Raw genomic sequence first — 15,521 nt, 5'->3', positions numbered from 1 at the left:
CTAAAGTCTGGATCCAATTCTTAATTTTTATGAAAGAGGTCTCTATTGGAGGCAAATGTCCTCAAAAGCCAATGTCTCTAAGAAGGAAGCATTACAAACCACAGAGATTAAGGCTGCAAAGGATCAGCTGATTGGGATGCTGGGAACAAATGCCAGCAGAGATTTAACTGTACAAATGCTTTAATGAGGCAAAAAATGGCTCCCATAAGAAACCGAAGCCCCAGGCTTGTGCCTCACATAAGAACAAAGTAAAACCATATACAGCCTACATGGTGCTGACCAAATAAATCAACATGACAAATTGGTTCAGTGAAAACCTTGGGATGTGTGATAGAAATAAATGAAGGTGCACTTCTACAATTCAAGAGGCACAGAATACGCAAACAAAAAATAATATTCACTGAAGATGAGCTTGAATACAAAATAACAAACAACACGAGGAAACAATCCACCATGAAGTTGACAGGTAGGAAGATTAATGACCCAAGAGAAAAAGATAGGGAAATATCTAGGAGAGGTTAAGAAATAGGTGATTGAAACGAGAAGGTCTAATGTAAGTTAAATAGGAGCTTTAGAAGAAAGAATAGGAAAGATACACATTAAAAGAGATAATAACTAATAGTTTTTTAGAATCAAAGAAAGACATAGAAATCAGAGCATGAATCTCCAGTAGATAAATAAAAAGAACACTTAGATACAGTAATGAAGCTCAGGCAGAGTGGCTCATGCCTGTAATCCCAGCACTTTGGAAGGCCGAGGCAGGCGGATCACTTGAGGTCGTGAGCTCGAGACCAGCCTGGCCAATGTGGTGAAACCCTGTCTCTACTAAAAATACAAAAATTAGCCAGGCATGGTGGCAGGCGCCTGTAATCCCAGCTACTCGGGAGGCTGAGGCAGGAGAATTGCTTGAACCCGGGCGGTGGAGGTTGTAGTGAGCCTAGATCGCACTATTGCACTCTAGCCTGGGTGACAGAATGAGACTATGTCTCACAAAAAAATAAATAAATAAAAGATACAGTGATGAAATTGTCCCAAAGCAGATAGAAAAAATATTGGAAGCAACAAGAAAGACTATAAAGGTCGGGTGCGGTGGCTCATGCCTGTAATCCCAGTGCTTTGAGAGACCAAGATGGGAGGATTCCTTGAGCTCAGGAGTTCAAGACCAGCTTGAGCAACATGGTGAAACTCTGTGTCTGCCAAAAAATACAAAAATTAGCTGAGCATGGTGGCATGTGCTTGTAGTCCCAGCTACTTTGGGGGATGAGGTGGGAGGATCACTTGAGCCTGGGAAGTCAAGGCCGCAGTGAGCCATGTTCACACCACTACACTTCAGCCTGGGCTACAGAGTGAGACCCTGCCTCAAAAAAAAAAAAAAAAAAAAAAAAAAAAAGACTGTAAAGAAGAAACAGCAGTTAGACTGACAATTGACTTTTCATCAGCCTCCACAGAAGTCAAAATGACAGTGAATTTTAACACCTTCAAATGCTAAGGTAAGATAAATGTCAGCCTAGTATATTCAATTTAAATATCATTAAAAAATGACAATACAATTAAGATATTTTCAGAAAAATATCAAAAAGTGTCCCTGCTAAATTAACTGCTAATGGATGTATGTCAAAAAGAAAGAAATTGGATTCAGAAGATAGTGGTAAGATATAAGAAGAAATTGGCATTAAAAGCACTGGTAAACACATAGATACAACTAAACAAACATTGACTATCAAGTCTTGGGCAATGGAAAAAATGCTCAACATCATTAATCATCAGGGAAATGCAAATTAAAACCACAGTGAGATACCACCTTACTCCTGCAAGAATTGCCATAGTTAAAAAGTCAAAAAACAATAGATGTTGGCATGGATGTGAGGGAAAGGGAACACTTACACATTGCTGATGGAAATGTAAATTAGTACCTCAATGGAAAGCATAAAGGGGATTCCATAAAGAGTTAAAAGTAGGTCTGCCTTTCGATCTAGCAATCCCACTACTGGGTATCTACCCAAAGGAAAAGAAGTCATTATATGGAAAAGACTCTTGCACACGTATATTTATAGCAGCACAATTCACAATTGCAAAGATGTGGAACCAACCTAAGTGCCCATTGACTAATGAATGAACAAAGAAACTGTGGTATATGTACCTTGCGGAATACTACTCAGCCATAAAGAGATCAAAGTATGTCTTGCAGCAACTTGGATGGAGCTGGAGGCCATTATTCTAAGTGAAGTAACACAAGAGTGGAAAACCAAACATTGTATGTTCTCACTTATAAGTGGGAGCTAAGCTATGAGTATACAGAGGCATACAGAGTGATATAACGGACTTTAGAGACTCAAGGGGGAGGGTGGGAGGGGTCTAGAGATAAACTACACGTTAGTTACAGTGTACTCTACTCAGGTGAGAGGTGCACTAAAATATCAAAATTCACCACAATATAATTCATCCATGTAACAAAAAACCACTTGTACCCCAAACGTTATTGAAATAAAAAATTTAAAAAAAAAAGTCTTGGTCAGCAGGTAGTTTAGAAACTTTTAGACTTTTGTAGGCAGGGAAAATTTCCTTCTAAAAACTAGCAGACAAGGATAGAGATGCCAATTCTTAATTTTGCCAGGAAGGAACATTTTGCAAAGCCTGCCATAAGCATACAGACCCTGCCCTTGGGAATTTTACAGTCTACTGTAACACCAATAAAGTAAAAAGATTACAACTTAACAAATAAGGACAGTCCATTAAAATAAAAAGCATTAGTTTTATGGAAAAAAAAAAAAACTGTCCAGGCTTGGTATGGTGGCTAACACCTGTAATCTCAACACTTTGGAAGGCCGAGGCAGGAGGATCTCTTGAGCCCAGGAGTTCGAGGTTGCAGTGAGACGTCAAAACGAAATAAAGCAAGCACCTGTTCACATTGACATCATCCTTCTAATTTTGTCAAAGAACATTACAAACTTTATTATAGAGCAATACCAGTCCATGCCATTTGGGCTACGTGTCTGACTATAACCTACCTTTTCCTCTGAAGTGCCCATGAATTCTAAGTGATTATTATTTTTTTATAAAACCAACATAATGCCTGGTGCATAGCAGATTCTTGATAAATATTCTTGAATGAGTTGGAAAAAAGCTATTACTTTTGTATTGCCAGGCATTCCTCCTAACTGATTAGAAGTTGACCCCATAACGTTAGAGATTCCAATTCAAATTTCCAGTGTCATATAACAGAAATGTCCTTTAGTGGGGACTGTGGATAACTTCTCTCTCCTTCCTTAAACTCAAGAGCAAGCACAAAGACCCAAATTTCCCCTACAGAGTCTTCCCAAAACAAAATTTAGGATTATCAAGGGGATTCTAACACACAGGCACTGATTTGTTAATTCACAGAGGTTATGAAACTAATCTTAATAAATCTTAACTTCTGTCAGGATTCATGAGTATGTGAAAGAGAACTAAAGCTAAGCTGGTGGATAGTAAAAAGAAAAAAAGAAAATCATTCTTTCTCACTATACTTCAGCACCTCCTATATTTTATTTAGGGAAATCTGCCTACTATGATGATTGCCATGTGAATTCCCCAAGAGGCAAACAATTTCAGCATCCATTTAACTTTATTAGAGCCTGGAACCTATGTTAGGCTGCTTATTCAGCAACTAATATGCATGTGCAAATGAAACTGACATACCTATGCAAATATATCATCCATGTTCTGGATTTAGCAGTTTAGAGAAAGAAGTGTATTTCTGAAAGTGTGGAATTGATCTCAAGTTCATTCAGGAAGTGTACTTGTTTACTTTGTACGAAATGAAATTTTCTTTTTATCTTTCAAGAGAATATCCTTTAAAAAAAAAAAGTCTTGGGAAACATTCCTAAACTGGATATCAGTATCTTTCTTATTCAAGTTGAGATTACAATTGCAAGATCTATCTGAAAACTCTTCAGAGCCTTCTCCGTGACTAGTTCTACGTTTTGGGAGTGTTCCTCAACATAGAATTCCACTCCCATACTTTAAACAGTGATTTTACTGTAAACAGAGAAGTTAATGTGGTAACAAATTTGAATCCCCAGGAGCCCACCAAGGTAACAAAATGCATTAGAAGTGGGGATCTAGTTTTCAAAATGCATCATTCTCTAAAAGGTAAGAGGGCTCTATTGTGAATCTTCAGATTAACGTTTTGAAAAAAGTATCTTAAGCACCTGCTACTTTGAGTAGAGATTTTCAAGGCACTTTTGGAAAATAAAGTTTCTGTAACCTGACTAAATAGTGTGTTTTGCTGATAGATGCAATAAGTATCGTCTTTTTCAGTAATAGAACTTTCAACGCTTAGTTTTGTCTAAACTTTAGGCTTCTTTTACCTTTGTCTAAAGTAAGAATGCAACCTAATAAAGATCACAAAAGATCAGGAGTATCATCCAGGACTATGGATGAAAATTTTTCATAATCTCTATATTAATCTCTATTAATGCTCCTCTGTTTTTATGAACACATTTTTCCTTGAATTTGGATAGATTTTTGATACATGGAGCAATAGTTCAAAGCCCTTAAATGTTACTCTTACTGCTTTTTAAATATTAAACTACAAGAATATATTAAGGAATATAAACTAAAAAACCATATTTTTATTTATTTTATTTTTATTTTACTTATTTATTTTTTTTTTTTTATTTTACTTTAAGTTCTGGGATACATGTGCAGAACTTGCAGGTTTAAAAGCCATCTTCTATAGAAAAAGAATAAAGTAGTATAAATAACCCCTTAAAACATAAACTAAAGCTTTGAAAGAAAAGTGAATTTGTAATATTGGATTATAAACATGAGAACGTTTTATGTTTATATTATGATCCGCAGTACATGATCCCTTTCTTTCTCTTTCTTTCTTTTCTTTCTTTCTTTCTTTCTCTTCCTTTCTTTTCTCCTTCTTTCTTTCTTTCTCTTTCTCTTCTTTCTTTCTTCATTTCTCTCTGTCTCTTTCTTTCTTTGCCTCCCTTCCTTCCTTCCTAACTTCTTTCCTTCCTTTCTCTCCCTCCCTCCCTCTCTCTCTCTCTTTCTTTCTTTCCTTTTTTTTTTTTTTTTTTTGACACAGAGCCTCATTCTGTCATCCAGGCTGGAGTGCAATGGTGCAATCGCAGTTCACTGCAACTTCTAACTCCTGGGCTCAAGCGATCTTCCCACCTAGACCTCCTAAACTGTGGGATTACAGGCATGAGCCACTGCGCCTGGCCCATGCTCTTCTTCTCTAATATTTTATCTCTCTCTAGGCCACTAGTTCTCCAAATGGAGTTTAAACATTTTTAGGTATTTAAAAGCCTAATAGGACCAGGCACAGTGGCTCACGCCTGTAATCTCAGCACTTTGGGAGGCCAAGGGGAGGCAGATCACGAGGTCAGGAGTTCAAAACCAGCCTGGCCAACATTGTGAAACCCTGTCTCTACTGAAAATACAAAAATTAGCTGGGCAAGGTGGCAGGTGCCTGTAGTCCCAGCTACTTGGGAGGCTGACGCAAGAGAATCACTTGAACCCAGGAAGTGGAGGTTGCAGTGAGCTGAGATCGTGCCACTGCACTCCAGCCTAGGTGACACAGTGAGACTCTGTCTCAGAAAACAAACAAACAAACAAAAAAAACCTTAATAGACACTATATGTCTCCTCTCTGCCTGGTAGGAGGCACCCTAAAGAGAAACCCAAAGATATCCCCTCAATTTGTTATACTCTGTGGGGCACTTCCATTTGTAGGACCAGTTAACTAGTGACATTGATATTTCATTGCCTTAATTCTGATTGTGTTTGTAATGTGAGTTCTTATGTTTTGGGAGTTAAAAGATCAGTTGAGGAATAAAAGCAAAAGGATTAAATGTCATGTTAGTTTACTTTTGCATTTCAGATAATCATATTTTTATTATAAATATGTTATACTAAGTTGTTCTAGCTTAAATTAAAAACTTGTAACATTGGTAATGATGCTAGTTGGTGATTATACATAAAAGTAAACTGAAAATTTGAGTATTTTCTTCAAAAGGAAGTTTTTTGGGGGCTGTTGAAACGCTTTATGTAGGAAGAATATTGGACAGCTTATTTTAAAATCTGATATGTTAATATAGTATTAACAAAAAAGTATTTTATATTGTCAATATTAGAATAAGTGTTGTAATTTTCCTATGCTGAGGTAGGATAATGGAAAATCATAAGAAAGGAGACAGGACAACTCCACACAACATACCCAAAGCATTCTATAAACAGCAGCATTTGTTCAAAACCAAGTTTCCTTTCGTGGAGGTAGGCTATATTGATGTACTGAAAATAACGTTGTTAGATTGTGCCTAGGCATATATGAATGTTAAAAATTACTCCAAAATATACTTCAAAATTTTAAAAATTCATACATTAAATTCCTATCCATTCCATGGTCTATTTTCCTGTTTTAAAATTGTCTCCATTTGAATATTATGGTAGATCTAAGAAGTCATTTTCCTGGCATCTCTTTATTAGTAATTGGTAAGTTTGTACTATTGTATATTCTTGAGTGTAATAAACATATATTTCCTTTCTACATAGTCATTTTTTTCTCCCTACTCATCTATGTTAATGAAATTTCTATACACTATTGTAAAAAGATCCTAATATTAAAAGCTAAGATATACTTTATCTGCTAAAATAAGAATTATAAAGACAAATAGTTAAATGATACTGCAAGATGTTTCATAAAAACCTCCTCCAAAATCCTCATCTCTGATGCTTCAGCAGCAAAAGGTACCCAGGTTCTCTTGAAAGTAATGCAGAGTAACTGTAGTGTATTTTATGGAAGAATTGGACATGACTCTATTTCTGATCAACTTGCTTTTGCCTTCTTTCCTAGGAAGTGTGTAGAGAGCTCTGGTGTCTCAGCAAAAGCAACCGCTGTGTCACCAACAGTATTCCAGCAGCTGAGGGGACACTGTGTCAAACTGGGAATATTGAAAAAGGGGTAAGCTCAATGATTACTACCTGTTTGACATGTATACAAAAGTGATAAATTGCTGGTGCTAATATTCAACCACCAGGAAGTCTTATATATTCATTTAAAATCTACTTAAAAATAATTAATTACTAGAACAATAGGTTAATTGTCATACCTTGGTAGCTGCAAATATGCATTATTTAGGAAATTACAGTTGGTAACTATCTTTTAGGTCAGTTTCACCTTTATTTTGGTGTATGTATGTTATATTTGTACCAAAAGTAATGCAACAACAATCTTTTTGTTATGTAATTTAGTCTGTTTACTCATATAACATAGTCTAGTTTTTCTGGTAAATAATTCCCTGGAAAATTATGCGACCCAGAAGTAGACTTTGTAACTATAGTATTACTAAAGTCACTTTTTTTTTTTTTTTGAGACAGGGTCTCATGGTCTCATTTTGTTGCTCAGGCTGTAGTGCAGGGGTACGATCTTGGCTCACTGCAACCTCCACCTCTGGGGTTCAAGCAATCCTCCCACCTCAGCCTCCTAAGTAGCTGGGACTACAGATACACACCACCCAGCTGATTTTTGTATTTTTCGGTAGAGACGGGGTTTCGCCATGTTGCTGTTGCCCATGCTGGTCTCAAACTGCTGGGCTCAAATAATCTGCCCACCTCAGCCTCCCAAAGTGCTGGGACTATAGGCATGAGCCACCACACCCCATCTAAAGTCACTTTTAGATTGCAGTGTGAGAGAAGGGACTAGTAGAAAAATAATAATTAAATAATTTATTGAACATAGAAATTAGAGCAAATAATTTTAGATTCATCAATCTAGTTTTCAAAAATATAATTATTAAGACTTGTTTAAACATGCTTGGCACAGTGGCCCACCCCTGTAGTCCCAGCTAAGTGGGAAGCTCGGGTGGGAGGATCACTCAAGCCTAGAAGTTCAAGTCCATCCTATGCAACAAAGTGAGAGACTCTGTCTCTAAAAAAAGGAAAAACAACAACAATTGTTGAAACAGATAGTAGCAGTTTGTGTACTACTCTTAAAATTTTCTAGGAATTGCTATTTATGTAAATTTAAATTCTAGAATTTCTTTCTATAGACTGAATTTGCGATAACTATTACTGTCATCTGTTCTCAGTTCTGACTTCTTCCATGTTAGCTGGGCTAGTTTCAACAAGGATTATACTGAGTTTCAGCTTGCAATCTGATGGTTAAGTAAAAAGGAATGAAAGCTTTTGGGCAGCTGTCACAGTTTATTAATCCTTGCTGACGGCTTCATTCAGGACCCATGACCTAGTGCCATGTTGATGGCTTTTCCATGCTAAGTTTGGAAATGTTGGTAAATTATGCTAAATATATGAACTCATAGGGTAATTTAAAAAGGATTTAGAATCTTTTTTTTTAAGATATTGTTAAGTAGCCAATAAAAATACGAAGAAATTCATGCACTACAAAAATTCCTTCTATTTTTTTTCACTAAAGTGATAGAAAATATTAGGAATTGCATTCTTGAAACAACAATCCATATTTACTTTGGAACCAATAATTCTTGTCAATTTACCTCAGTCTCTACTTAGAAGAAATACACAACCATAAAGAGGGAGAGTCACAGGGAGAATCTGTTTCTTTATTTGCCATTGATTTATTATTATTCTCATGATCAAGTTCATGGTCCACAGTAAACCACTAGTAGTGGCTATCTGAGAACACATAGCTCAGCTCCACCAGTAAATTATATTGTAAATACATATTTAATACCAATCATTTGTGCTTAAAGCAGGGCCATCAAATGTCATATCTTATAGCACATATGTGCATATATATGATAGAGATGATAAATTTCTTGGAAATTACAATTTGAGGGATAAATAGAAATACTCTCAGACAATTTTAAAGCTAGCAGTATTGAATTTAAATTTCAATAAGCAAATAGAGAGGAAATGTAATTTTTTTTTTTTTTAGACGGAATATAGCTCTGTCACCAGGCTGGAGTGCAGTAGCACTATCTCGGCTCACTGCAACCTTCACCTCCTGGGTTTAAGCAGTTCTCCTGCCTGAGTAGCTGCGATTACAGGCACACACCACCATGCCCAGCTAATTTTCGTATTTTTAGTAGAGATGGGGTTTCACCATGTTGGCCAGGCTGGTCTCCATCTCCTGACCTTGTGATCCGCCCACCTCGGCCTCCCAAAGTGCTGGGATTACAGGTGTGAGCCACCGTGCCCAGCCAAATATAATTACTTCTAAGCACAAATAAGAATGATCACAGACAAGAGAAAGTGAATAAAATGGGGCAAAATATATTTGATTTCTAAAGATTCACGTTTTTAATCTAGGTTAATCATCAACTTTTTGATCCATAAACCCTTTCTTTAAGTGAAGTCTACAGAATTCTAATATATATACATTTGAAAAAAATGGAAATGCTCTGGTTTAAAAAGCCTTTTGCCTGCCCTTTACCCTGTCTTTGGACCTTTGCCAGCTTCTGACATACCTCCAAAGGCCTCCATGAAAAACTATTTAAAAACCTTGTAAATATGGCAAAGTTTATATGTCAAGGGGTCATTTATATTCACAACATAAGAGTGTACTATCAGAAGGCCAATATAGCGGATATCACTGTCTAAAACTTATCTACAAAACAAATCTTTGTTGTTTTTCCAGAGACCTGGAAGATAGATAAAGTTTTAGGAATGACACTAATAAGTCTTAAAAAAATGAATAAATGAATGAAAAAAATACAAATGCAGACTCCTAGAAAGGAAAAGGATAGAGCAGTAGATGGTCCTCAGAATAACCTTATCATTAACTTTGAACTTATGAAGAAGCTTTCAGAAAAAACAAACAAAAAGAACTAGACATGTGAGCCAAACACTTCTTTATTTTTTATCTTTTACTAACTGTACTGACCATGTTATCTCTTGCATGAATTTTTGTTGTTAATTTTTGTTATTTTTTTCTCCTTAAGAAGGAAGAATATTTACTGTTGCCAAATGGAGATTTTGCCCTTAGGGCTATAATATTTGGAAAGTAAACCAGACCTCAGAATTTTGACCCAAAGAAAAACAGCCCTGCAAAGAGCTAGTGACAAAATTAAAGTGGAATTTTCAATTAATCTGGTCAACTTTCTGTGGTTAGTTTGTATACTTGCCATCTAAAAATAATTGACGTCCCAGTAACAATAATGACAAAGATCATGAATATTTAAGAAGTACTTATGCCGGGCCTGGTGGCTTATGCCTGCAATCCCAGCACTTTGGGAGGCCTAGGTGGGCTGATCACCTTAGGTCAGGAGTTCGAGACTAGCCTGGCTAACATGGTGAAACCCTGTCTCTACTAAAAATACAAAAATTAGCCGGGCGTGGTGGCAGGCACCTGTAGTCCCAGCTACTCAGGAGGCTGAGGCTGAGACAGGAGAATCACTTGAACCCAGGAGGCAGAGGTTGCAGTGAGACAAGGTTGCGCGCCATTGCACTCCAGCCTGGGCAACAGAGCGAGACTTCATCTCAAAAAAAAAAAAAAAAAAAAAAAAGTACTTACACTATGCCCAGCACATGTTGCTAAGTGCTTTGCAATCATTCTTCTGTTTAATATTAAGAGAAATCATATGAGGTAGGTACAGTTTTAACTCCACTTTACAGAAGAGAAAAATAAGACTTACCAGCCCTAAATTGAACAGTAATTTAATGGCATAGCTGACATTTCAGCCCAGGTCTTTCTAATTTCAGAGTTGAAATCTTTGCCTCTCTATGCTGACTCTAATTTTACTTTATCTTCACATGAGAAATTTTGCAAAGTAAAAAAGCAATTTTCATTGTCACGGGAATCAAGTGGGTCACTAAGCCTAATCTAGGTGGTGACAATGTATTTCGCCCTTTAGTACTAAATATATTTTTCATTTTCTACCTGTAAACAGTATCTCCTTTTAGGAATCACAATAAGAAAGCAATGTGAGTAGAACATTGAGCTAAGCATATATGATTGTGTGACAATTGGTAAAATAATGAATCTCTAAAATGGGAGACAACCAATTTCTATATATTTCATAGAGATAATATGAGGATAGAATTAGATAATATTTCAGTGAGCTTTTTGCGGGCCTCCTCAGAGGGAAAGTGCTAACATATTACTAGAGTATCATCAATACTTTTCATTATTATTTGTCAACCTTAGATGATGGTGGGCAGAAAATTCTTTGGCAGACTGCCTTAGCTGGCAGTAGAGAGTATAAGCATGAGTTTGTGTGTCTCCGAGAAATGGATGAAATATTCACAACATCTGATCTTAACTCTGAGTTTCAAAACTACTCTCACCAGAAGGAACAAGAAAGAACCTATACACTGTCTAGCCAGCAGAATAAAACCAAAGCTACTCATAGTTTTCTGAATAAATCTTTTTTAAAAAGGGAGGGGGTAGAAATACTGCTCGAGTGATACCATAGACATATCCAAAGGATTGAATCCATGATGATCTCGTCAAACTCTGGCTGCAAAAGATATGGGATCCCTGCCCAGGGGCGCAGTTCCACAAATGTTCCATGTAAGTATGGGAACTGTTCCATGCACATTTAACAGATGGAGTAAGAAATATGGCCAAAAAATTAAAAACTGATCTTTGCGTGAGTCCTGGGGGGTCTGACATCGCTATTACAGCCATTGGATGTTCGCCTGAATAAGCCATTCAAGGGTTGAATAAGAACCATATGGTCTGAATGGACGTGCTCAGGGACAGTAGCATTAACCAAAGGAGGAAATTTGATGAGCCCAGACGGTGCGCTGGTACTGTGTGTCTATGGGTCAGTCTCCTACAAATCAATTAATATAACTTTCAGCCAGAGAGCTTTCCTTGGATACAGCATCAGCAATAGCCCTTTGGACAGGAATCAGAGCAATGCCATAATTGACGAAATAGTAAATAAGGATTTAGATTGTAAAAACTTTGATAGTAGTGTTGGCATTGTTACTGAACAGGATATTAAGGATGATCAAAACCCAATCCTTGTAATCCCTGTTGGTGACCACAAAGAAGGCTTCAAATACTGGCTTATAGCCAATAGATTGATTTAATGACTCTACAAGACCCAATTAGAGATATAGCCCAGCATTTGGGTTTACATGTAAGTGACATTGATTCCTAATATCTTTCAATAGGAAACATAGGTCTGGATTAGAGTAGTATTATTAAAATGCCCTTCTAAAGCACTGGATATATAATAGGACGTTTGCAGCCTTAGATCTTAATTTACTTAGGGTAGAATACAGTATGTTTTGACTGGTTCCCAAACTATAAACACAGGAAGTGAAGAAAGAATAGTTCTTCCAATTGCTGTAGAAATTTAAATAGTATGGGATGACAACTTCTGATTTAGAATTTGGGCTGAAATGTAGCTTTAGCATTCCTGCACCTGCACGGTGGAAAGATAAGGCTTTTAATAGTGTTGTGCTCCAACACTCAGCTCTTCTGACTTGGGAAGAGTGTTCTGTATTGAATCACTAATATTACTTCCTGCAAAATCTTAGAATTTCCTTAGAGGTCTCTTATTCCAGATGCTGCCTGGACCCAGTACTGGATATTAAAAGATATACCATAATCACATCTAAAAAAAAATTTAAAAAATACTGCATATACTCATCTTGAAGTTTTCCTTCTTGGAAATGTGACAAATTTTCAAAGTTAAATTATTTGATTTATAATGTATCTTTCTTAAAGTCCCTTGATGTAGATCATAATATTTAGTAGTATAATAGCAAGAGATGTTGTTTAATAATAAGTAGTGTTTCTAAAGAAGGCTCTTAAAGCCTGACTGGAATATGCCATCTTTCTAGATTGTGTTGAAAACATTTATTTAATTTAGAAGAAATGTGAAAAGCAATAATGAACAATATAAGATTTTATTCTTGGAAAAAAAATATGATGGCTTCACTCCTTTCACTTTTATGAATGTGGTTAAACATATCCCAATTAGCAAGAAGAAGGCCAAATTTATCCAATTTATCTGGATAATTTAGACTAAAGTAACATGACTGTTACTTAGAATAGTCCAAAATCACTAGATTGGATAACCTTTGAAAATAAAGATTAGAAACTTGTTTGCATCTACATATTTAACTTTTCTAGTTTAAAATGTAAAGTAAAATTCTATGTCTGTAAATAGAGCTTTTACAGGTTTGGTAACTTCAGGTAAAAGAAAGAGTAAAAACAGATGGCGCAACACTCAGAATCTCATTATTATGTGCTTATAAGATTTATATATTCCAAGTTGCTTTATTTGGTGTAATCTAATTATTCTACTCGTTATTTACACACATTAAACTCTTAATTTGTATTGATTAATGCAATCAGCTAGAAGAGTCATTCAAATCACTTGATCCACATGAAGTCCCCATGGACTTCTTAAAGCCCTTTTGTTAAGTTAAATAAGTTTCTTCTCTCAAAATCATATACTACATTGATGTTTACTACTACCAAAGGAGAAAAGTAGCCATAATTATAAAGAGATCCATTTTTATAAATAACAAAGGAGGAAAACAAAACACAAAAGAACACTTCTGCAGAGATCAAAATCAAACAAGTTGTTCCGTAGGTTTTTAACTTTTTTGAAGGTATGTATGCGTTGAACTATTTTAAAAGTTTTCCTAATCTAAACCATATTGGAATCAAGAACTAAAATTAGTTTCCATTTTGTAGTTAAGGAAACAAAAGAGAAGAAAGAAAAGTGACTTGCTTTGGACCAAAGATATTGCTAGAACTGAAGTTTGTAACATAAAGTCCTACACAGACCAAAGTTGTTAACTTGTTAGCTAGTTAACTAAGTTGTTAACTAGTATTAAATTAGAGACTACACTCTTGTCAACTGCTAGGTGACTGATACTTATATTATGAATTATTTACCCATTAATCTTTGTTACTTAACTTTCTGATAAAATTACCTATTATGATATAGCTCCATGGAATAGATATAACCAAAGCATGAATTTATGCAGTATAAGGCCTTTTAGCAAACCATTTATGAAATACTGCTGCTGTGTGGACTTTAGTGATGAACACTGAGCAGCGTTTTACAAAGTGAATATTGTATTTATCTTTTACCTAAAGAATGACTTTAGTTCATGTGACTTTTCTCACTGCCCTACATTTTGTGAGCATTCTAGAAATGTGTAATAATATTAATAAAAAATACTTTGGAACCTACATCTTTAAGTATTCTTGTAGCTCTCACAATTCTTTTGTCACCTGACAAATGAAAAAACCTGACTATTTTTTCTCTACAAATCATAGGTATATACAAAGAGGTCTGAAATAACATGCGTATCTACAGCTGTGTGTAAAAAAAAAACTCTAGTATTATTTTGTATTTTATGTAGTTATAAAAATCCAGTAAAGTATATTATTCTTTAATGTCTTCAAATACATAATCATACACCTCCAATGGATTTTTTTTACCGCTAATTTTTTAATGTATTTTAGACAGATAATCCCTTTTCTACTAGTATGTGATCTTGGGCAAGTCAATTCCTTTAGGTTCTGGTTTCCTCATCTGAAAAACTGAAGTGCTTAGGCCTTATGAATTCTGAAGTTCCTTTGGGCTTTAGATTCAACTCTGATTATATAAAACAAATGTAAAATCAAGTTTTAATGTTATTTGAAATCAATAATGCTAAGTTTCCAATTTGAAAAAATAGGCATGTTTTAAGATTTGAAGTTTCTGAAAGTGTCGATTTTCATTAATTGCAGACAGGGAAAAAAAAAAGCAGTTAATTGCTGGCCAGGACTATACTGCTCAGTTATTTGCATAGGAAAACTGGGTGCAGACATAAATATTTTTACACACAGTTAACTTGTAGTAAGAAAACCACAAAACTGGAGATTATTTGGCCAGATGTTGTGACTTTTGTGTAGGTGCAGATCTGATACAATTAACATATCACTATAAAAATTATTGTTCAAGACCAACTAGCTAAGTCGTAAGTTTTCAAGTGGAACATTTTTTCCTTCTCAAGTATACATTATCAGTAACCCTGATCACAGGGTTGATACTATATTATTGGTTTAGCCAGCTGTCTCTTCTTCATCATTCTGGACAGATGATCTTTTTTTCTTCATGATAATTTTTATTGCTCAAAACTCAATAATCTTTCTTAATATCCTCTTTTAATATTTATCAGACTTAGGGTCAGATATTCTTCCCTACAGCCAAGGAAATGTTAACTTCCTCTTGCCTAATTTTTTATAGACAAATAATTGCCCAGCACTGCTCTAAAAAGTCCGTTATGCTGTTACAACTACCACAGCTCATTGATTGTCAATTTGGTACCACCTACTAGGAAACAAATATGAATTTGGTTTCTTTACCCTCCAGTATCTCCAGTTCCTTCCTGACATGTGATAACCAAAATAGGACACAATTCCTTAATTTAACTACTTATTAATTAATCTAATTAATTTTTGTTGCATACATACTATGTGCCAATTAATCTAATAAATTTTTGTTACATACACACTACATGCCAAGTGCTATTCTAGGCATTCATTGTTTCCAATAAAACGTTTTGTGGTGATGCAAATGTTCTGCATCTGCT

At 35.4% G+C, this 15,521-nt stretch overlaps 1 protein-coding gene across 13 annotated transcripts in view; it reads left to right on the top strand.

The window, feature by feature from the left end:
- The window catches only part of ADAMTS6 (ADAM metallopeptidase with thrombospondin type 1 motif 6), a 331,685-nt gene that overhangs the window by 201,572 nt on the left and 114,592 nt on the right, over window positions 1–15,521 (top strand). For 12 of the 13 annotated variants that reach the window (XR_010139960.1, XR_010139961.1, XR_010139962.1 and 9 more), the window contains one exon: window positions 6,847–6,954. Coding sequence is in view for 10 of the 13 variants with exons in the window: in XM_024247310.3 (XP_024103078.2) it covers window positions 6,847–6,954 (108 nt within the window). In the remaining 3 variants the exon portion in view is untranslated. The remainder of the gene's footprint in view (window positions 1–6,846; window positions 6,955–15,521) is intronic. The other variant, XM_063724117.1, reaches the window with a different exon arrangement.

Source organism: Pongo abelii, chromosome 4 (assembly GCF_028885655.2).
Source record: "Pongo abelii isolate AG06213 chromosome 4, NHGRI_mPonAbe1-v2.0_pri, whole genome shotgun sequence".
NCBI lineage: Eukaryota > Metazoa > Chordata > Mammalia > Primates > Hominidae > Pongo > Pongo abelii.
This window is presented reverse-complemented; position numbering and strand designations above follow the sequence as displayed.